General features: G+C 44.1%; 1 protein-coding gene across 1 annotated transcript; it reads left to right on the forward strand.

Moving 5' to 3' along the window:
• Positions 1–4,730: 4,730 nt before the first annotated feature.
• Positions 4,731–22,867, forward strand: LOC135557597 (clusterin-like). The gene is made up of 9 exons (XM_064991012.1): positions 4,731–4,896; positions 10,904–11,034; positions 11,150–11,298; positions 11,449–11,619; positions 11,817–12,264; positions 12,356–12,487; positions 21,888–22,114; positions 22,200–22,375; positions 22,511–22,867. Exons 2-9 carry the CDS (start codon positions 10,947–10,949, stop codon positions 22,521–22,523), a joined length of 1,404 nt encoding a protein of 467 aa, XP_064847084.1. The 5' UTR covers positions 4,731–4,896; positions 10,904–10,946; the 3' UTR covers positions 22,524–22,867.
• The last annotated feature ends 44 nt before the right edge of the window (positions 22,868–22,911 follow it).

Below are 22,911 nucleotides of genomic sequence, written 5' to 3' on the forward strand. Positions count from 1 at the left end.
TCCTTTATTTAGCTAGACAAGTAAGTTAAGAACAAATTCTTATTTTCAATGACGGCCTAGGAACAGTGGGTTAACTGCCTGTTCAGGGGAAGAACAACAGATTTGAACCTTGTCAATTCGATCTTGCAACCTTTCGGTTACTAGTCCAACGCTCCAACCAATTAGTCTCCTTTCGCTCATAGAATGTCTCTGTGTCCATTGCCTGTGAATGTCAGTGGATATGTTGGAAAAACATTGACCAAGGCCATCATTTTACATCAAATGATATGTCTTTCATTGAGCATGATATTGGCCTGAAAAGTAACCTAACTGTACATCGTTGCCCTGAGGCACCAAAAAGAGAACTACATTTTTTGAATATATCTAAAAGCAAAATATGTTCATAACCTATCAAATATGCTTCTTAAGATGTTCCTACACAAGTGCATATGCTTTTATTGTCACGTTCTTTATTTAAACATTTTTTAATTTTTTAAATGTTTTAATTTCACCTTTATTTAACCAGGTAGGCTAGTTGAGAACAAGTTCTCATTTGCAACTGCGACCTGGCCAAGATAAAGCATAGCAGTGTGAACAGACAACACAGAGTTACACATGGAGTAAACAATTAACAAGTCAATAACACAGTAGAAAAAAAGAGAGTCTATATACATTGTGTGCAAAAGGCATGAGGAGGTAGGCGAATAATTACAATTTTGCAGATTAACACTGGAGTGATAAATGATCAGATGGTCATGTACAGGTAGAGATATTGGTGTGCAAAAGAGCAGAAAACGAAAGGCGGCAAAATGAGGTGTTGGCTTTAGGGATGATCAGTAAGATACACCTGCTGGAGCGCGTGCTACGGGTGGGTGTTGCCATCGTGACCAGTGAACTGAGATAAGGCGGAGCTTTACCTAGCATGGACTTGTAGATGACCTGGAGCCAGTGGGTCTGGCGACGAATATGTAGCGAGGGCCAGCCGACTAGAGCATACAGGTCGCAGTGGTGGGTGGTTTAAGTTGCTTTAGTAACAAAACGGATGGCACTGTGATAAACTGCATCCAGTTTTCTGAGTAGAGTGTTGGAAGCTATTTTGTAGATGACATCGCCGAAGTCGAGGATCGGTAGGATAGTCAGTTTTACTAGGGTAAGTTTGGCGGCGTGAGTGAAGGATGCTTTGTTGATGAATAGAAAGCCGACTAGATTTTATTTTAGATTGGAGATGTTTGATATGAGTCTGGAAGGAGAGTTTACAGTCTAGCCAGACACCTAGGTACTTATAGATGTCCACATATTCTAGGTCGGAACCATCCAGGGTGGTGATGCTAGTCGGGCGTGTGGGTGCAGGCAGCGAATGGTTGAAAAGCATGCATTTGGTTTTACTAGCGTTTAAAGAGCAGTTGGAGGCCACGGAAGGAGTGTTGTATGGCATTGAAGCTCGTTTGGAAGTTAGATAGCACAGTGTCCAAGGACGGGCCGGAAGTATACAGAATGGCGTCGTCTGCATAGAGGTGGATCAGGGAATCGCCCGCAGCAAGAGCAACATCATTGATATATACAGAGAAAAGAGTCGGCCCGAGAATTGAACCCTGTGGCACCCCCATAGAGACTGCCAGAGGACCGGACAGCATGCCCTCCGATTTGACACACTGAACTCTGTCTACAAAGTAGTTGGTGAACCAGGCAAGGCAGTCATCAGAAAAACCGAGGCTACATGCAAAGCAATCAAATGTATCTTACCCTTTGCTCACACCATGTGGTCATGTCGCTCTGCGATTGATACATCACATTAACTTTTGCACCTCATTGGATTGTGTACAGACATGTCATCACATATTGTTTAAGCCATACAATCTTTGATTGAGCTTTACAACAATGTTACTGGCGGCCATCCTGTAATAACCTAAATTCCAATCCAGTTTCATGACTTTATAAACAGTCCATAGCAGTTTCATGTTGATATAATTTGTTATCAAATAAATAGCCTGGCCACTGATTAATGGGAAGTTCATGACTGCTTTGGTTTTTCAGTGATGCAGAGAGATGCCATCTTGGCTCTAGTTTAGAGGTCACTATTTTTAACACTTTCAGTGTTTACATCCATACAGATGTTGATGCCTGCATGTTTCTAATAGCAGCTGTGATTCAGCTGTTTGTAGAGAGATCTTTTAATGATGTGTCTAAAGGTCAAGAGCAATTACTGAAGTTATGTCATGTAAACTATGTAAATAGGACATTGATTTCCAGTTAAGTAATGTTATGCAGTAGTATTGTAGGCTACATCAAAAAAGCGGTAGCTGGTAACACAATATTGAGCTAAACTGGGGGCATGTGGTTCTAAAGATTGAGAGTGAATATCAAGTTAGGATGTTGAGTCTTCCATTAGCAGATTAGGAAGCCCCAACATAATTCAATTTGTGGAGTTGTGATTTGGGATAGACTATAATGACTTCAAAGAGATTTTGATCTCGATGCCAAACTTCAGAGACAGTGAAAACAATTGTCCCATGCAGTCATAAGAGACTAGGCTACAACCCAGAATGGTTTAAATGACTTGGAAGAAAAAACAGAACAATGATGAAACAATGAAAACATTGAGAACATTGCTTTACTGAAAGCACTGAAGATGACATTTTTCACAATTTATTTTTGCATTTCAAACGTTTTGTATCTGTACTTCATCTATTTATCACAATGAAAAGATAATTGATCTACGTTTGACACACCCAACATGTCCAGTCCTTCGTTTATAGCAGCAGCTACTGAGAACGTACACATCTCAGAATTTCTTACGTCAGATCTACTGCCACCCAGTGGGCACTATGTGAAATTACTAGGAACCTTGATTAATACTGCAGGAGGATACATTATGACGCTGAGAATCAGCAGAAAATATAGATTACTGTCATTTTTCATTGTCTTAGAATATTTTTTTGCCTTACTGTACATATACCCTGATACTGATGGAACGCATCCTTGCCAAATGCACTTGTATCACACAGACACCAGCCATCATAATCATCTAACATCCACCAAACTTAAAGGCATTCCAAACCCACTGCTGTGGTCAGACACTGTATAACAAGGTATGAGCCATTAAAGTGATACAAATCAATAGCATGATTTGCAATCAGTGTTATTTTGGGAGTAACTCAATAGAACATTTCTCAGAGGTTGCAGCTGTTGTCATTCCCAGCAGCAGTTTATCACTGTGGGAGAGAGAGTGTCTACTGCATGTCTCAAGAGATCCCTGTGTTCTGTGGGAAGTGACAGTCACACGTCTGCCTGTGACTGTGTCTCAGTCTGTGAATGACCTTGACTGGTCACATGCACTTGGAAGGAAGGGAGGAGAGGAGGAGAAGGATGAAAGATGAGAGAAGGGAAGAATGGGAAGGGGAGAAGGGGATGAAAAGGGAGGAGGCAGGAGAGGCTGCAGGCCCAGGCACGTCTTGCTCTGCCTTGGTCTGGGCCTGTTGGAGAGTGGGAGAGAGGAGAAGTGGGGGAGAGAGGAGAAGTGAGGGGGAGAGAGGAGAGGGGGAGGAGAAGTGTCTGCCCGCCTAAACACAACAGCATCTCTCACAAGGGCCAGACACCATCACAAATCAACCTTGAGCTCGTCTGGATGTGGATGACAAATCATGTCTGTGGACTTGAGCGTAGACACTAAACTTGGCTGAGTCCTTTTCTATTCTTCACAAAACCAAACATCAGGCCATGAGGACCAATGCCAAGGGCATTATTCAAGTTTGTTTATATATGATCTCATTTATATCCTTCAAACTGGTGTGTCAAGTGCATACCCACATTCGAAATCAAAATGTGTCTTTGCATGAGAATAACACAAATAGGAGAGAATTAATATTAAACTGGACCAATTGAGGTCATTGTTGCTAGGACGCTCCAGCTGTAATGTCCTGCACAAATGAACTTTCACCTTTCCTCTTATTTGAAACCACAAATCAGCCCCTGAAGACTGCTGACACAGTGCCAAGGTATGAGTGTGTGCATACAGTAAATATCACCCGAGCAGACATTCAACATTAGGGCCCAGAACTTGTTATTCTCTGTGTGTTTTAGGTGGAGTGTAGTCAGGAATCTACTTTTTCCATTTCCTCCTTTTATATCGTTTCATTTCTGAATGAGCTTATGTAATGATCCTGCGTCACAGGAAAAAAGAAAGCATACTCCTAACTGGAGACATCTGGCCACTGGCCTGGCTGTAGAGCTCAGCTTGGCAACAGGATGATGAGAGCATAAAGTAAGAGGTTTACATTTGCAGGGCTCATTAAAGAACCCTTTTATAACCTGTTGGATTCAGCAGCAACACATCATCAACATTCCCGTACCTGTGCTTGGTCATGATTTTGTGTGACGCTGGAGCCTGGGACAGTTGTGTTTTGAGCCAAGTGTGGAGTTCATGGATATGTTTTGAATTTGAGCTACAAGGTGTTACAGTAAAGATTTGCATTTGTTAGGCTGATAACATTATAATTTGAATTGGACTCCTTTTGGATGACCCATGTGTGTGTGTGTGTGTGTGTGTGAGTGTGTGTGTAATGAGGCATGGGGATGTGTGATAATATAAGGATCAATCATCTTGAAAGCCCCCTCCTCCATGTGCCCAGACCATGTTCACTGACCCACAAAGATGACACGATCCTCCCTCTATTGACATTGTCTCCCAGGAGCCAGAGAGTAGCCAGAAGGAGCTTAGTGACACACGGTGCAACAGTGCCCACTCCTGGCTGCTCCACATTTCTGAGCTGTGACTGGGAATTACACAACTTCTGGAAAAGTCCAAAGCCACAGGGCGTGAATCAGTGTCAACATCACTGCTAGGTCCTGTATAAATACCTAGCGGAAGACAGCCTCACTGCACTTCATCCGCTCTGAAGAGGCAAGATCAACAGGGAGGTGAGTAATCCTCTTCTGCCTGGCTGTCCCGGCTGGCTGGGAGGAAAACGCATATTGTGTGTCTTCAGGGTATCAGCCCCGTGCACAGCTGCCTTCTGCAGCGCTAGACAAAACTGCAGTAGGAGTATCCTTGAAATGCTTGATTTGTCTTTAGAATTGTACCTGGGGCTGATGCTACTATTTTTTGCCATGGGGTTTATTATGATAAATATTGTTTCTATTTGATTCTGAAGAAATTCTGCACAGTGATGTTACTGTTATTCCTCATTCTTACTCATGGGTGACCTCTGTTCAAAACTGCCGCTGCCTCTGCCTGTGAATGACCCAGATATGTACTGCGTATATCGCAACATTTTAAGGCTGCAAGCTTTATCCAATGCATTTGCTATAAAGACTCCACAATTGGATAATTAAATTCAACACCCTCAAAGGCACAAAATCTCTCTGAGTTAGAGTGCTGTTATTGCGTTGATATTGTAGCTGTACAGGGCATGTTTGAGTGAGATGGACAAGCAGAGAGCAATTAAGTCTGGATGCTGCAGTTCTCAAGCCCCATTTTTTTCCCCTTGTAGGAGTATACTAGAATGTGCAAATCCCTTTTAATACAGAGCTCAGTCCATCTGCTTGATTGAGCAGAATTGTGGGTTCTACTTCTGGGTTCTATTAATGGTGTTCTACTTTTTCCTGCAAGTCATACAAGTGCTATTGGACCTTATTTATGAGTAGGACATTGTTTGAAACTTCTTTTTCTCCCATTATTATTTTCCCTTGTATCCACCCAGACCTGTAAAATATGCAAGGCTTGTCCTGTGTCTGAAAATGTCAACATTATGACTGTATCTTGCCATTTCCCTTAATGGCAAGATATTTCCTCCAATGGTGACATTTCAATTGAATATCTGGCACCACAATTGGAAGGATGTGCAATGTTTTCCAAATCTAAACATTGGGCTTTATTTTTTTTCCAACAATTCAGTGTTTTCTGGGAAGTTGTACAGTGAGCGTGTTGAATACACAAGGGATTATAGGGCTGCCTGGAATAATCACAGAGATTAGTGGAGAAGAATTTGTGTTTGTTTCAGCTCCATTCCAACAGGGAGATCTATCAGATAAACGCCCACTAGGGCTGGATTCAATCTCTAGCGCCGTAGATCAGCGTTGTAGCGTGATTTAATTTTATAGGCAATGTTTCTGTGTTTGAGGAGACTGCATTCACAGTAAACGCTGCATATGTCGACTCGATCGAAAATGACCTTTACATTTCAACCGCGCTACAACGCTGCTCTTCGGCGTTAAGGATTGAATCTAGCCCCTAATCTCTGCATTGTATCTATGTCACAGGGTTTATCTTGAGCCTAATGTCAATTACTTTTATCAAATTAAAAAAGTATACAATAGGATAAATGTCTATGCTGCAATGCAGTATAAACACACTTTATCGTTTGGAACAAATCAGCAAATGTCAGCATTATAGAAAAAGGTTTCAAATGATGCTGTGTCACAGTATTGTCATCGTTTAATGGGCAGCATTACCCTCTAGTGGGTAATATCAACATCACAACAACACCAAGGTCAGACGTGGACTATACAGTTATTCCCAAACTGGGGTAATACAGGTATTCTCAAACGCGCAATTCCGTCAGGCGGTACGCCAAATAAAAATGTGATTCACATCTATTTTTCACATTTTGAAACAGTCCATTTATATTTTCCAACGGGGCTACACATTTGGGTGTTTTTTCTCGCCTGGGTAGCCTCGTTTCACTTCCAAAAATAAAATGAATCCATCTATTGTTCAGCAAAATAACAACAAGATGTCAAATACAGGTAGCCGAGTCAAATCACATCCAATCACATTAACCGTTACTCTCTCACTAACGGCCCGTATGTATCCAAACTTAGCTGCTGCTCATTCAGTTTGCTCAAAAAAGGATAAATGGTTAAAGGAAAGTAAGGCCCACATCCATAAAGACACATACAGCTCTACTGGTAGTACTGCTACTGTCATCAGTACTCCACCTGCACCTGTCAACGACCCAAGTTATTCTGCTTCCACAAGCACATCCATAGAGACACATACAGCTCTACTGGTAGTACTGCTACTGTCATCAGTACTCCACCTGCACCTGTCAACGACCCAAGTTATTCTGCTTCCACAAGCACATCCATAGAGACACATACAGCTCTACTGGTAGTACTGCTACTGTCATCAGTACTCCACCTGCACCTGTCAACGACCCAAGTTATTCTGCTTCCACAAGCACATCCATAGAGACACATACAGCTCTACTGGTAGTACTGCTACTGTCATCAGTACTCCACCTGCACCTGTCAACGACCCAAGTTATTCTGCTTCCACAAGCACATCCATAGAGACACATACAGCTCTACTGGTAGTACTGCTACTGTCATCAGTACTCCACCTGCACCTGTCAACGACCCAAGTTATTCTGCTTCCACAAGCACATCCATAGAGACACATACAGCTCTACTGGTAGTACTGCTACTGTCATCAGTACTCCACCTGCACCTGTCAACGACCCAAGTTATTCTGCTTCCACAAGCACATCCATAGAGACACATACAGCTCTACTGGTAGTACTGCTACTGTCATCAGTACTCCACCTGCACCTATCCACGACACAAGTTATTCTGCTTCCACGAGCAAATCCAATGCTTAGCATCAGTAATTTTACGTGTTGTTGCTAGCCCAGCTAGCATGGACACTGACAGCTGTGAATCTGATGCAGCTACTGCCCCCTTACCCGGGAAAGCACCGAACAACAGACAGGGACGTTGGACCATCGAAGAGCAAATATGATGAGAACTACATTGATTTGGGGTTCACTTATATTGGGAGTAGTGCCTTTCCTCAGCCACAGTGTGTTATATGTGCAAAAATACTATCTCACAACTTGATGAAACCTTCACTCTTGCTCAGACATTTAGAAACAAAACATGCCAGTTTGAAAAATAGGCCATGGGAGTTTTTTGAGCAAGAATTAAGATGACTTTCAAGTAGTAAGACATGTATAAAAGCAACAGATACCATTAAAAAGGAGCTAGAAGTCGTATATGATGAGCTACCGAGTGGCTAGGACAGGCAAGCCCCATACTATTGTGGAGGACTTCATTCTCCCTGCTGCCGCGAATATGGCTGGGACATTGCAGGGGGGAAAGGCCAAAAAAATGATACAGACAATGCCTTTGTCAAACAACACTGTCTCACGACGCATCAGGGACATGGCAGGAGATGTTTTGAAACAATTACTGCTTCGCATACAAGCCTGTGAATTCCAGGCATTACAGCTGGATGAGTCACCAGACATGGCGACCTGGCACAGCTCCTGTTATATGTCCGTTACGTTTATGGGGGGTCAATTAAGGAAGACATCCTCTTCGGCAAACCACTGGAAACCAGGACAACAGGAGATGATATTTTTAAAGTACTGGACAGCTTTGTGACATCAAATGGACTTGGTGGTCAAGATGTGTTGGTATCTGTACTGATGGCGTAAAAGCCATGACAGGGAGACATAGTGGAGTGGTAACGATGTGCAAGCAGTTGCTCCCGATGCCACTTGGGTACACTGCAGCATCCACCGAGAGGCTCTTGGGTACACTGCAGCATCCACTTAGAGGCTCTTGGGTACACTGCAGCATCCACTTAGAGGTTCTTGGGTACACTGCAGCATCCACCGAGAGGCTCTTGGGTACACTGCAGCATCCACCGAGAGGCTCTTGGGTACACTGCAGCATCCACCGAGAGGCTCTTGGTTACACTGCAGCATCCACCGAGAGGCTCTTGGGTACACTGCAGCATCCACCGAGAGGCTCTTGGGTACACTGCAGCATCCACTTAGAGGCTCTTGGGTACACTGCAGCATCCACCGAGAGGCTCTTGGGTACACTGCAGCATCCACTTAGAGGCTCTTGGGTACACTGCAGCATCCACTTAGAGGCTCTTGGGTACACTGCAGCATCCACCGAGAGGCTCTTGGGTACACTGCAGCATCCACCGAGAGGCTCTTGGGTACACTGCAGCATCCACTTAGAGGCTCTTAGTTACACTGCAGCATCCACTTAGAGGCTCTTGGGTACACTGCAGCATCCACTTAGAGGCTCTTGGGTACACTGCAGCATCCACCGAGAGGCTCTTGGGTACACTGCAGCATCCACTTAGAGGCTCTTGGGTACACTGCAGCATCCATTTAGAGGCTCTTGGGTACACTGCAGCATCCACTTAGAGGCTCTTGGGTACACTGCAGCATCCACCGAGAGGCTCTTGGGTACACTGTAGCATCCACCGAGAGGCTCTTGGGTACACTGCAGCATCCACTTAGAGGCTCTTGGGTACACTGCAGCATCCACCAAGAGGCTCTTGGGTCCACTGCAGCATCCACTTAGAGGCTCTTGGGTCCACTGCAGCATCCACCGAGAGGCTCTTGGGTACACTGCAGCATCCACCAAGAGGCTCTTGGGTACACTGTAGCATCCACCGAGAGGCTCTTGGGTACACTGCAGCATCCACCGAGAGGCTCTTGGGTACACTGCAGCATCCACTTAGAGGCTCTTGGGTACACTGCAGCATCCACCGAGAGGCTCTTGGGTACACTGCAGCATCCACCGAGAGGCTCTTGGGTACACTGCAGCATCCACTTAGAGGCTCTTGGGTACACTGCAGCATCCACTTAGAGGCTCTTGGGTACACTGCAGCATCCACTTAGAGGCTCTTGGGTCCACTGCAGCATCCACCGAGAGGCTCTTGGGTACCATGTAGCATCCACCGAGAGGCTCTTGGGTACACTGCAGCATCCACTTAGAGGCTCTTGGGTACACTGCAGCATCCACTTAGAGGCTCTTGGGTACACTGCAGCATCCACCGAGAGGCTCTTGGGTACACTGCAGCATCCACTTAGAGGCTCTTGGGTACACTGCAGCATCCACTTAGAGGCTCTTGGGTCCACTGCAGCATCCACCGAGAGGCTCTTGGGTACCATGTAGCATCCACCGAGAGGCTCTTGGGTACACTGCAGCATCCACTTAGAGGCTCTTGGGTACACTGCAGCATCCACTTAGAGGCTCTTGGGTACACTGCAGCATCCACCGAGAGGCTCTTGGGTACATTGTAGCATCCACCGAGAGGCTCTTGGGTACACTGCAGCATCCACTTAGAGGCTCTTGGGTACACTGCAGCATCCACCGAGAGGCTCTTGGGTACACTGCAGCATCCACTTAGAGGCTCTTGGGTACACTGCAGCATCCACTTAGAGGCTCTTGGGTACACTGCAGCTTCCACTTAGAGGCTCTTGCTGCCAAGGGAATGCCTGACAACTTGAAAGGCGTTTTGGACACTACAGTGAAAATGGTTAACTTTGTTAAAGCAAGGCCCCTGTACTCTTGCGTATTTTCTGCACTATGCAATTATATGGGCAGCTTGTAGCGCTTTTACAACATACAGAAGTGGGCTGGTTATCAAGGGGCAAAGTATTGACACGTTGTTGTTTTTTTACATTGAGAGACGAGCTTAAAGTTTTCTTTACTGACCATAATTGACACTCGTTCTTATGTTTAATAAATGTATCGTATAGTGTGTGTGTGGCAGGCTTACATTGTTGGCAAAAAACAACAACATTTGAGAGTACGCTGTCCCTGGTGCTAGTGAGTGTTGAATGTTTGAAAGGGTATCGGACTATAAAAAGAGTGTGCACAGCTGAAGGTTGAATGTTTGAAAGGGTATGGGACTATAAAAAGAGTGTGCTCAGCTGAAGGTTGAATGTTTGAAAGGGTATGGGACTATAAAAAGAGTGTGCGCAGCTGAAGGTTGAATGTTTGAAAGGGTATGGGACTATAAAAAGAGTGTGTGCAGCTGAAGGTTGAATGTTTGAAAGGGTATGGGACTATAAAACGTTTGGGAACCACTGGACTATGAGGTCATTTTGCAGTGCTTTTTATAAGAGGCGTTATGATTACATCCGAAATACCCTAAGCCCCCTCTGTTTTTCAGGTGTGAACTGCATCAGTCGCTTGGTATCTAAGAAACAGTAAAGATGAAAGTCTTTGGGTCACTAGTTGGCCTTGCTTTGCTTCTGGTATCTACTGAGTGTCTGCTGCCTCCATCAAAGGAGGATCTAAGCCGTAAGCCATCATATAACTAAATATCTTCAAATTGTTCAGAATAGCCGTATACTGTATAATGCAGGATATTTTTAAGTCGCTGGGGAGATTTATTTTGAGTGATTGATCTCTGCAGAGATTTCTCTCCTGGGGGTGAAGTACCTGGACAAGCAGATAGAGAATGCCATCAGTGGGGTGAAGGAGATGAAGACAGTGATGGAGAGGTCTGGAGATGATCACAATAAGTTCTTGAGTGCCCTGGAGAAAACTAAACAGCAAAAAGAGGTACAGTGCATTTGAGCAACGCACAGTACCATGAGCTTTCATCACTGTTTTGGGCAAAAATAAGTTAAAGATCACACTACATTTTGTGTTCAATTCATCAGCTATAGTTCTTTTTAGACCACTGACTCAGTTGCTGTGTTTGTTTCCCAGGATGCTCTGAAGGCAGCTCAGGAGATGGAGACGAAACTGAGTGAGGAGCAGGAGGTGTGTAACGGCACCATGCAGTCTCTGTGGGAGGAGTGCAAGCCCTGTCTGAAGAACACCTGCATCAAATACTACTCCAGGACCTGCAGCAGTGGCGCCGGACTGATCGGCAGACAGGTATCGCCTCAACTACAAGGAACTATCATCAATCAATCTCCTCATTGGTTTGCAATTGTAGTTCAAATAGGTTGTTTAAGCTAGACTTACACAGAGACATGCACAACCACTGATCAATGTGTTTAAGCTATTATACAATCCTTCCAAATAAAATAGGTTACTGTTGTACTAGCTGCTTTCTCCTGTTTCCCTATCAGCTGGAGGAGGTTCTGAACAGGACCTCTCCATTCTCCATCTGGATCAACGGGGAGAACATGGATGTTCTGGAGAGGGAGGACCAGGAGCAGAGTCAGAGGTTCCAGAACCTGGAGGATCGCTACTCTGACGTGGCCGATGGGGTGGACAGTATCTTCATGGACAGCTTGAAGGTGTTTGACCACATGCGCTCCCTCAACCCTCCCATGTTCTCCAGCCCCTTCCACATGCCCAGTATATGGGGTCATAGTGAGAGGGCCAATGAGAGAGCAGAGATGGCAGAGACGGGCGAGGTGCGCTCCCGTATGGTCAGGTCCGCTTTGCAGGACCCAGACTTCCATGGGTTCCACAACATGTTCGCTCCTATGATGGACATGGCCCGGAATATCTTCGGCTCCATGGGGCCTGTCATGGACGCAGACGCTAACTTTGACATCAACCCCTCAGAGGGTATACCTCAGTCCTAATTAAACAACTGTTATTATACAATAACATGGTGTTAATGTTTACATAAATGATATTGGGCTTCTTTTTTCCACAGAGGGGAGTGTGAATGAGGATGTTGTTCTGACAAAGCCTTCCGGTATGACCTGCAGAGAGATACGTCGCAATTCTGCTGGCTGCATTAAACTGCGAGGAGAGTGTGAAAAATGCGTAGCGATCCAGGATATTGGTAAAGCCCAACAGATTTTCTTTCTCTTTCTTGCCACAAAGTCATGCCGTGGCTGAGTCAGGTATTTTTAAAATTGTTATATTTAAGCTTTATTTAGCTAGGCAAGTCAGTTATGAACCAATTCTTATTTACAATGACGACCTAACAAAAGGCAAAAGGCCTCCTGCGAGGACTGGGATTAAAAAGAAAAATATAGGACAAAAAAACACATCATGACATTAGAGACACCACAACACTACATAAAGAGAGACCTAAGACAACAACATAGCATGGCAGAAACACATGACAACACAGCATGGTAGGAGCACAAAACATGGGTTGTGACATATTATGTGACGACTGCTGTTCATCTAATTATTAACTGTTTATAATTACGTCTTTCAATTAATCAGGTAATCATTAACTCAGTAACCTGGGGCACCATGAGAAAATTTAGTTTTTTATTGAGTTTCCGTTTTCCCAAAATTAACTATCAGAATATAGATTTTACATTTTAATTAATTTCCTCTACAGTCTCATCCTGAACGTCGCATAATTCGTGAATCTGCACAAACCCGAGTCTCACTAAATAATTCTGTACCACACCAATTGAGTTGATCATTTATTTACTAACATGCTAAATGATAACATAAGATACACATACACAAACAAACAGTCTAGGTTATTGATTAAAACTTAGTACAATGAAAAAATTTCCAGTTTCACCTAAATTGGGGATTTAGAAAAAGAGAGAAAGAGAGAGTGCAGGAGAGAAAAGCACACTTGAATACATTTGTAAACTATGCTTAGTTTAGCCCTTACACCTTGCCCCGACCTGCTGCTCTTATGGGTTAGAATATAATGATGTAATTACTTGTCGAAGGTCTCTTCTCTGATGGTGGCACTTCTTTCGTTACCGGGTGTAAGTCTCTGATTGTCCACACAATGTCAGTGTCCTTTCTCTTAGTAGTCTGTTTTCTTGCCCTCGTTCTGAAAAGGGGTCTTCTCCGGACGACTAATTAGCCATGTACAGTCGTGGCCAAAAGTTTTGAGAATGACACAATTATTAATTTTCACAAAGTCTGCTGCCTCAGTTTTTATGATGGCAATTTGCACATACTCCAGAATGTTATGAAGAGTGATCAGATGAATTGCAATTCATTGCAAAATCCCTATTTGCCATGCAAATGAACTGAAACCCCAAAAAAACAGTCCACTGCATTTCAGCCCTGCCACAAAAGGACCAGCTGACATCATGTCAGTGATTCTCTCAACGCAGGTGTGAGTGTTGACGAGGACAAGGCTGGAGATCACTCTGTCATTCTGATTTAGTTCAAATAACAGACTGGAAGCTTCAAAAGGAGGGTGGTGCTTGGAATCATTGTTCTTCCTCTCTCAACCATGGTTACCTGCAAGGAAACACGTGCCGTCAGCATTGCTTTGCACATAAAGTGCTTAACATGCAAGGATATTGCTGCCAGTAAGATTGCACTTAAATCAACCATTTATCGGATCATCAAGAACTTCAAGGAAAGCGGTTCAATTGTTGTGAAGAAGGCTTCAGGGTGCCCAAGCAAGTCCAGCAAGCGCTAGGACCGTCTCCTAAAGTTGATTCAGCCGCGGGATCGGGGCACCACCAGTACAGAGATTGCTCAGGAATGGCAGCAGGCAGGTGTCATCTGCACGCACAGTGAGGCGAAGACTTTTGGAGGATGGCTTGGTGTCAAGAAGGGCAGCAAAGAAGCCACTTCTCTCCAGGAAAAACATCAGGGACAGACTAATATTCTGCAAAAGGTACAGGGATTGGACTCTTGAGGACTGGGGTAAAGTCATTTTCTCTGATGAATCCCCTTTCCGATTGTTTGGGGCATCCGGAAAAAAGCTTGTCCGGAGAAGACAAGGTGAGCGCTACCTTCAGTCCTGTGTCATGCCAACAGTAAAGCATCCTGAGACCATTCATGTGTGGGGTTGCTTCTCAGCCAAGGGAGTGGGCTCACTCACAATTTTGCCTAAGACCAGCCATGAATAAAGAATGATACCAACACATTATTCTAGAGCAACTTCTCCCAACCATCCAGGAACAGTTTGGTGACGAATAAAGCCTTTTCCAGCATGATGGAGCACCTTTCCATAAGGCAGAAGGGATAACTAAGTGGCTCGGGGAACAAAACATCAATTTTTTGGGTCCATGGCCAGGAAACTCCCCAGACCTTAATCCCATTGAGAACTTGTGGTCAATCCTCAAGAGACGGGTGGACAAACAAAAACCCACAAATTCTGACAAACTCCAAGCATTGATTATGCGAGAATGGGCTGCCATCAGTCAGGATGTGGCCCAGAAGTTAATTGACAGCATGCCAGGGCGGATTGCAGAGGTCTTGAAAAAGAAGGGTCAACACTGCAAATATTGACTCTTTGCATCAACGCCATGTAATTGTCAATAAAAGCCTTTGACACTTATGAAATGCCTGTAATTGTACTTCAGTGTTCCATAGTAACATCTGACAAAAATATCTGAAGACACTGAAGCAGCAAACTTTATGAAAATTAATATTTGTGTCATTCTCAAAACTTTTGGAAACGTCTATAGACGGTTCCAGTTTGGGAATGAAAGCAGTGTAGACACACGATACCTTGGATAGAATAACCGGGTGGTGCTGCTTGAATTCACCCTCTTAGACACAGCTACTCATCCGTAGCATAAATTGTTAAGAGGTTCTTTTGTCTTCCTCAACCTCATGTTGCGTTTTGGGGTTGCGACTACTTGGGGTTGCGACTACTCAGACCTTAGACAACTAATTTCACAGTTCACTTTTCCAAAACATTCTTTTTGATCTGGACATTTTCCACACAACATACAATATGTATACATCATGTGCATATTATGGAAACTCTTCAAGTTACAATGTTTTCGTTATAATGTTGTCATTTAACCTTTAATAACATAACAAAAACGACATTCATTTTCATATTCCATCTATCGTTATTACCACCATTTTTGCTGATTAAATATATTTTCCCAAAGTCCATTTACACATTCCAAACCTCCACACTGAGTTGACAAAGGATTTTGCCTGCTGCCTTCAGATTTACAATGGGCATGAGGTGTCATAAAACCCCTCATCTCCCCCCTGTGGTGGGTGTGAGAGATATATCTGTAGGACTCTGGTCCATGGTAACCTGACCCGAACAGGACAGTCATGACACATGGTACAAACATTATTGGGCACAGACAACAGCACAAAGGCAAGAAGGTAGAGACAACAATACACATGTGAAGCATCCACAACTGTCAGTAAGAGTGTCCATGATTGAGTCTTTGAATGAAGAGATAAAGAGAGAAAACTGTCCAGTTTTGAGTGTTTTTTGCAGCTCGTTCCAGTTGCGAACTGAAAAGAGGAGCGACCCAGGGATGTGTGTGGTTTGGGGACGTTCAACAGAATGTGACTGGCAGAACAGGTGTTGTATGTGGAGGATGAGGGCTGCAGTAGGTATCTCAGATAGGGGGAATGAGGCCTATAAATAAGCATCAACCAGTGGGTCTTGCTATGGGTATACAGAGATCACCCGTTTACGGAGGAGTATAACATGCAGTGATGTGTCCTATAAGGAGCATTGGTGGCAAATCTGATGGCCGACTGGTAAAGGACATCTAGCCGCTCGAGAGCACCCTTACCTGCCAATCTATAAATTACGTCTTCGTAATCTAGCATGGGTAGGATGGTAATCTGAATCAGGGTTAGTTTGGCAGCTGGAGTGAAAGAGGAATGATTACGATAGAGGAAATCAAGTCTAGATTTAACCTTATAGCCTGCAGCTTTGATATTTTCTGAGAGAAGGACAGTGTACCGTCGAGCCATACTCCCAAGTACTTGTATGAGGTGACTAACTCAAGCTCTAAAGCCTCAGAGGTTGTAATCACACCGGTGGAGAGAGGGGCATTCTTCTTACCAAACCACGTGACCTTTGTTTTGGAGGTGTTCAGGACAAGGTTAAGGGCAGAGAAAGCTTTTTGTCACAAAAAGATGCTCGACTATGCTCGACTATGCATATAATTGACAGCTTTGGAAAGAGAACACTCTGACGTTTCTAAAACTGCAAAGATATTGTCTGTGAGTGCCCCAGAACTGATGCTACAGGCGAAACCAAGATGATTGCTGATTCTAAACAGCGTTTGCCTTGTTTCAGTCGCTATTATGGAGTTCATTTGGAAAACAGTTCGCCGTTTTGATGACTGAATTTTCGTTTTTTTTTTGGTACCCAAACGTGATGTACAAAACGGAGCGATTTCTCCTACACAAATAATCTTTCAGGAAAAACTGAACATTTGCTATGTAACTGAGAGTCTCCTCATTGAAAAAATCCGAAGTTCTTCAAAGGTAAATGATTTTATTTGAATCCTTTTCTGGTTTTTGTGCAAATGTTGCCCGCTAAATGCTACGCTAAATGCTACGCTAGCTATCAATACTCTTACACAAATGCTTGTTTTGCTATGGTTCAAAAGCATATTTTGAAAATCTGAGATGACAGTGTTGTTAAGAAAAGGCTAAGCTTGAGAGCTAGCACATTCATTTCATTTCATTTGCGATTTTCATAAATCGTTAACGTTGCGTTATGGTAATGAGCCTGAGGCTGTATTCACGATCCCGGATCCGGGATGGGTAAGTTCAAGAAGTTAAAAGGCTGTTGTTTTGTTAGTAGCTAGCTAACTTTTTTAGTTTGGATTCTGCAACGTAGTTGTTGAGACAGCTAGTCTCTGTCCAGTGATCCTGCCGAACAAGAGCGGGTCTGAGGAGCTATTTGGGATAGCAGCTAGCCTATTCATACGAAATGGCGCCGACAGAGAGGGCTGCCATGCTTCTAGCTCTTAGGAAACTTCGTAGTATTTCGTTTTTTATGTATTATTTCTTACATTAAGCCCAGAAAATGTTTTGTGTTATTACACACAACCGGGAAGAACTATTGGATATCAGAGTGGCGGTAACTTTCCAGCACCAGCAGCATTATGACCAGGAATACGACTTTCCGAAGCAGATTCTTTGTTTGCACCCCCCAGGGCAATTGAACGTATTCCAGAGGCCGACCCAAAACTCGGAGTGGTCTTCTAGTCCGAATTCGTAGGCATGCATACCACCCACCGCTTTGGAGTATATTACTCGCTAATGTTCAGTCTCTGGATGATAATGTTGATGACCTTAGGGCGAGGGTTTCTTTCCAGACAGACATCAGGGATTGTAACATACTCTGTTTCAAGGAAACATGGCTCTCTCGGGATATACTGTCTGAGTCGGTCCAGCCAGTTGGGTTCTCAGTTCATCGCACAGACAGGAATAAATATCTCTCCGGGAAGAAGGGCGGGGTCGTATGTTTCATGATTAACAACTCATGGTATGATTGTGATAACATACAGGAACTCAAGGCCTTTTGTTCCCCCGACCTAGAATGCCTCACAATGAAATGCAGACCATATTATCTCCTAAGATAATTATTTTTGGTTATTGTCACAGCCCTGTATATCCCCCCTCAAGCCGATACCACGACGGCCCTCAAAGAACTTTACTGGACTTTATGCAAACGGGAAAAAACATATCCTGAGGCTGCATTTATTGTATCTGGGGATTTAAACATAGCAAATTTGAGAAAAAGGCTGCCGAAGTTCTATCAACACATCGACTGTAGTACTCGCACTGCTAAAACACTCGACCACTGCTACTCCAACTTCCGGGATAACTACAAGGCCCTCCCCGTCCTCCTTTCGGCAAATCTGACCATGACTCCAGTTTGCTCCCCCGTTCCTATAGGCAGAAATTCAAACAGGAAGTAGCCGTGCTAAGGACTATTCAATGCAGGTCAATTGGAATCCACGCTTCAAGATTGTTTTGATCACGTGGCCTGGGATATGTTCCGGGTAGCTTCAGAGGTTAATATTAATGAATATACTGATACGGTGACTGAGTTTATCAGGAAGTGTATAGGAGATTTTGTACCCACTGTGACTATTAAAACCTACCCTAACCAGAAACCGTGAATAGATTGCAGCATTCATGCAAAACTGAAGCGCGAACCATCGCATTTAATTATGGCAAGGTGACTAGGAATATGGCAGAATACAAACAATGTAGCTATTCCCTCTGCAAGGCAATCAAACGGGCAAAACGTAAGTATAGAGACAAAGCAATTCAACAGCTCAGACACGAGAGGTATGTGGCAGGGTCTACAGGCAATCACGGACTACTAAAGGAAAACTAGCCATTGAGGACACCGACGTCTTGCTTCTAGCCAAGCTAACCACCTTCTTCGCCCGCTTTGAGGATAACACAGTGCCACTGACACGGCCCGCTACCACTGTGGGCTCTCCTTCTCAGTGGTAAGACATTTAAGAGTGTTAACCCTTGCAAGGCTGTCGGCCCAGACGGTATCCCTAGCCACGTCATCAGAGCATGTGCAGACCAGCTGGCAGGTGTGTTTACGGACATATTCAATCTCTCCCTATGCCAGTCTGCCGTCCCCACATGCTTCAAGATGCCCACCATTGTTCCTGTGCCCAAGAAAGCAAAGGTAACTGAACTACATGACTGTCACCCCATAGCACTCACTTCTGTCATCATGAAGTGATTTGAGAGACTAGTCAAGGATCATATCATGTCACCCTAGACTCACTTCAATTTGCTTACCACCCCAACAGATCCAGAGACGATGCAATCTCCATCGCACTGCACACTGCCCTATCCCATCTGTACAAGAGGAATACCTATGTATGAATGTTGTTCATTGACTATAGCTCAGCATTCAACACCATAGTACCCTCCAAGCACATCATTAAGCTCATGGCCCTGGGTCTGAACCCTACCCTGTGCAACTAGGTCCTGGACTTCCTAATGGGTCACCCCCAGGTGGTGAAGATAGGAAACAACACCTCCACTTCGCTGATCCTCAACACTGGGGCCCCACAAGGGTGCATGCTCAGCCCCCTCCTGTACTTCCTGTTCACCCATGACTGTGTGCCCAAGCACACCTCCAACTCAATTATCAAGTTTGCAGACGACACAACAGTAGAAGGCTTGATTACCAACAATGACGTGACAGCCTACAGGGAGGAAGTGAGGCCAATGGGAGTGTGATGCCAGGGAAATAAATTCTCATTCAAGGTCAACAAAACCAAGGAGATGATTCGTGGTCTTCAGGAAACAGCAGAGGGAGCACCCCTCTATCCACATTGACGGTACCGCACTGAAAGGGTCTACCCACACAGACTGTGTGGTGAAGAAGGTGCAACAGTGCCTCTTCAACCTCAGTGAGCTGAAGAAATCTGGCTTGGTACCAAAAACCCTCAAACTTTTACAGATGCACAATTGAGAGCATCCTGTCGGGCTGTATCACCGTCTGGAACAGTAACTGCACCGCCCGCAACCGCTGGGCTCTCCAGAGGGTGGTACTACCTGCCCTCCAGGACACCTACAGCACCCAATGTCACAGTAAGGCCAAAAAGATCATCAAGGACAACAACCACCTGAGCCACTGCCTGCTCACACCACTATCATCCAGAAGTCGAGGTCAGTACAGATTCATCAAAGCTGGGACTGAGAGACTGAAAACATAATGGCAAAATGGCTTAAGGACAACAAAGTCAAGGTATTGGATTGGCCATCACAAAGCAATAATCTCAATCCTATAGAAAATTTGTGGGCAGAACTGAAAAAACGTGTGTGAGCAAGGAGGCCTACAAACCTGACTCACTTATATCAGCTCTGTCAGGAGGAATGGGCCAAAATTCACCCAATTTATTGTGGGAAACTTGTGGAAGGCTACCTGAAACATTTCACCCAAGTTAAACAATTTAAAGGCAATGCTAGCAAATACTCATTTAGGGTATGTAAACTAATGACACACTGGGAATGTGATGAAAGAAATAAAAGCTGAAGTAAATCACTGTACTATTATTCTAACATTTCACATTCTTAAAATAAAGTGCTGATCCTAACTGACATAAAACAGGGAATTCTTACTAGGATTAAATGTCAGGAATTGTGAAAAACAGAGTTTAAATGTATTTCGCTAAGGTTTATGTAAACTTCCGACTTCAACTGTAGTTAAGCTGCAGCAGGCTCAGAACAGAGCTGCAGGTCTTGCTCTTCATTGTAATCAGAGGGTTGATATAAATACCATGCTGCCAGTCTCTCTTGGCTAAGAGTTGAGGAGAGACTGACTGCATCACTTCTTTTTATAAGAAACATGAATGTTTTGAAAATCCCAAATCGTTTGCATAGTCAATTAACACAGCCCTGACACACACACACACACACACACACACACACACACACACACACACACACACACACACACACACACACACACTCTTACCCCACCAGATACGCCACCAGAGGTCTTTTCAGTCCCCAAATCCAGAACAATTTCAAGAAAGCGTACAGTATTATATAGAGCCATTATTGCATGGAACTCCATTCCATCTCGTATTGCTCAAATTAACAGCAAACCTGGTTTTAAAAATCAGATAAAGCAACACCTCACGGCACAACGCCTCTCCCCTATTTGATCTAGATAGTTTGTGTGCAAGTATTGATGTGTAGGGTACGTGTGCCTATCTGTGTAGTTCTGTCCTTGCGCTGTTCTGTCTATTCATGTTCTGTATTATGTCATGTTTCATATTTTGCTGCTTTTGCAACAGCTAATGAGGATCCTAATAACATACCAAAAATACTTTTGATAAACAGGGAAAAATTGAAATTGGCTTATAACAGTTAGGATCAGCTTGATCTCCACCTTTAAATAAAGGACGCACCGTGGCTACCTTCCAAGCAACGGGAACCACCCCAAAGAGGAGAGACAGGTTAAAAATGTCAGAGATAAGCTTGGTGATGATAGAGGCTGGAACCTTAAAGCAGAAAGGATTTAAACCATCTGACTCAGATGTTTTTTTTGGGGTCAAATATAAGGAGCTCCTTTAGCACCTTAGACTCAGCGACAGCCTGCAAGGAGACACTTTGTAGCAGGGCAGGTTAAAAAGAGGAGCATCGGGGCTAGTCGCATTAGAAGTGGTGGGAGATGAGGAAATGTTGTACAGGCAATGAGGGATGGCCAAGTCAAATAGGAATCCTGACTTAATGAAGTGGTGATTAAAGAGCTTAGGCATGTGCTCCTTGTCAGTAACAACCAATTCAACATTAAGGGACACGGGCAGCTGCGAGAAGGGTTTATTCTTCAGGTCTTCAACAGTTTTCCAGAACTTATTGGGGTTAGACCCAGAAAGAACTGCTCCTTAAGCTAACTTTGGCCTTCTGAATAGGTATAACAAGTTGCTAGTACATCACACCAAAAGTTGCTGATATGGAGCTAAAGGGACACCAGTGACTCTGTTGACTATAGAGTTGTGTATTACATGAAATGTGGTTCTCTCCTCCAGACTGCTCAGGGAAGAAGCCTCTGGCTAGTCCTCTGAAGAAGGACCTGGAGCAGGCCCTGGCCATGGCAGAGAAGTTCACTCAGGAGTACAGCAAGCAACTGAGGAAGTTTGAGGAGCAAATGTCCAACACTTCCAGCCTGCTGGACCTTTTCAGTAAGCAGTTTGGCTGGGTGTCTGCCCTGGCCAACAACACCAACAACAAGGATGGAATCTTCAAGATCGAAACGGTGAGAATCCATAGCCTGCAATGCGTTGTATCCTATTTCTTTGTAACATGGTCTTATGAAGACTTACATCTTGAATTCCTCCAAGGTCATGTCCATGGACACAGAGGACCCTGAGAAGCCAGGGGACACCAATGTGTCTGTCCAGTTGTTCGACAACCCTGCCATGACCTTCAGTGTGCCTGGAGACATCCCCTGGAATGACCCCAAGTTCTCTGAGGTGGTAGCACAGCAGGCCCTAGACCTCTACAAACAAACCACTGTGTGAGTGCTTCTGTGTCATTGGACCAATAATCTTACTAATCACACCAGGCTTTATAGCAAGTACATTTTAAAGTGAGATAGGAGACAAATGTCCTGAAGTGGGTTTAGATTTTTTAATGACCTTTTCCTTTCCAGAGTGGTGAAGTAGAAATCAGAGGACACCCCACCGTGCACCACTACACAAAGGAGAATGTTCAGGATGACTTCACACTGTCAACTAGAAAAAGTGAAACCTGTCATCATTGTTGATCATATTTTAAGTAAGTGTATATTCCTGTGTAACTAGAGCTCGTCCTGCTGTAAGAACCGAATAAATAAACACACCAAGTCCTATTGTCTTGAGGAGAAAGAATATAGTACTGCTGTTGCCCTAGAGTAAAACCTGCTCACTGCTCTCCACTTCATGTTAATTGCTACTGTTCCTTTTGTAGTTCTGTGCTCTTCTGCACAGCAACGTGCAATATAAATAAATGAGACCTGACAAAAACACAACCACTGTATCTCTGATTATTTACTTGCCTAAGTTCTATGAAAAA

The sequence above is a fragment of the Oncorhynchus masou genome, chromosome 16 (assembly GCF_036934945.1).
Source record: "Oncorhynchus masou masou isolate Uvic2021 chromosome 16, UVic_Omas_1.1, whole genome shotgun sequence".
Classification (NCBI taxonomy): Eukaryota; Metazoa; Chordata; class Actinopteri; order Salmoniformes; family Salmonidae; genus Oncorhynchus; species Oncorhynchus masou.

What these genes read in the sequence shown, in the direction of transcription:
- LOC135557597 (XM_064991012.1), top strand. Translation starts at nt 10,947, where the DNA reads ATGAAAGTCTTTGGGTCACTAGTTGGCCTTGCTTTGCTTCTGGTATCT. An exon ending in ATCAAAGGAGGATCTAAGCC is followed by an intron (nt 11,035 to 11,149) that starts GTAAGCCATCAT and finishes TGATCTCTGCAG; the next exon opens with AGATTTCTCTCCTGGGGGTG. An exon ending in GAATCTTCAAGATCGAAACG is followed by an intron (nt 22,115 to 22,199) that starts GTGAGAATCCAT and finishes AATTCCTCCAAG; the next exon opens with GTCATGTCCATGGACACAGA.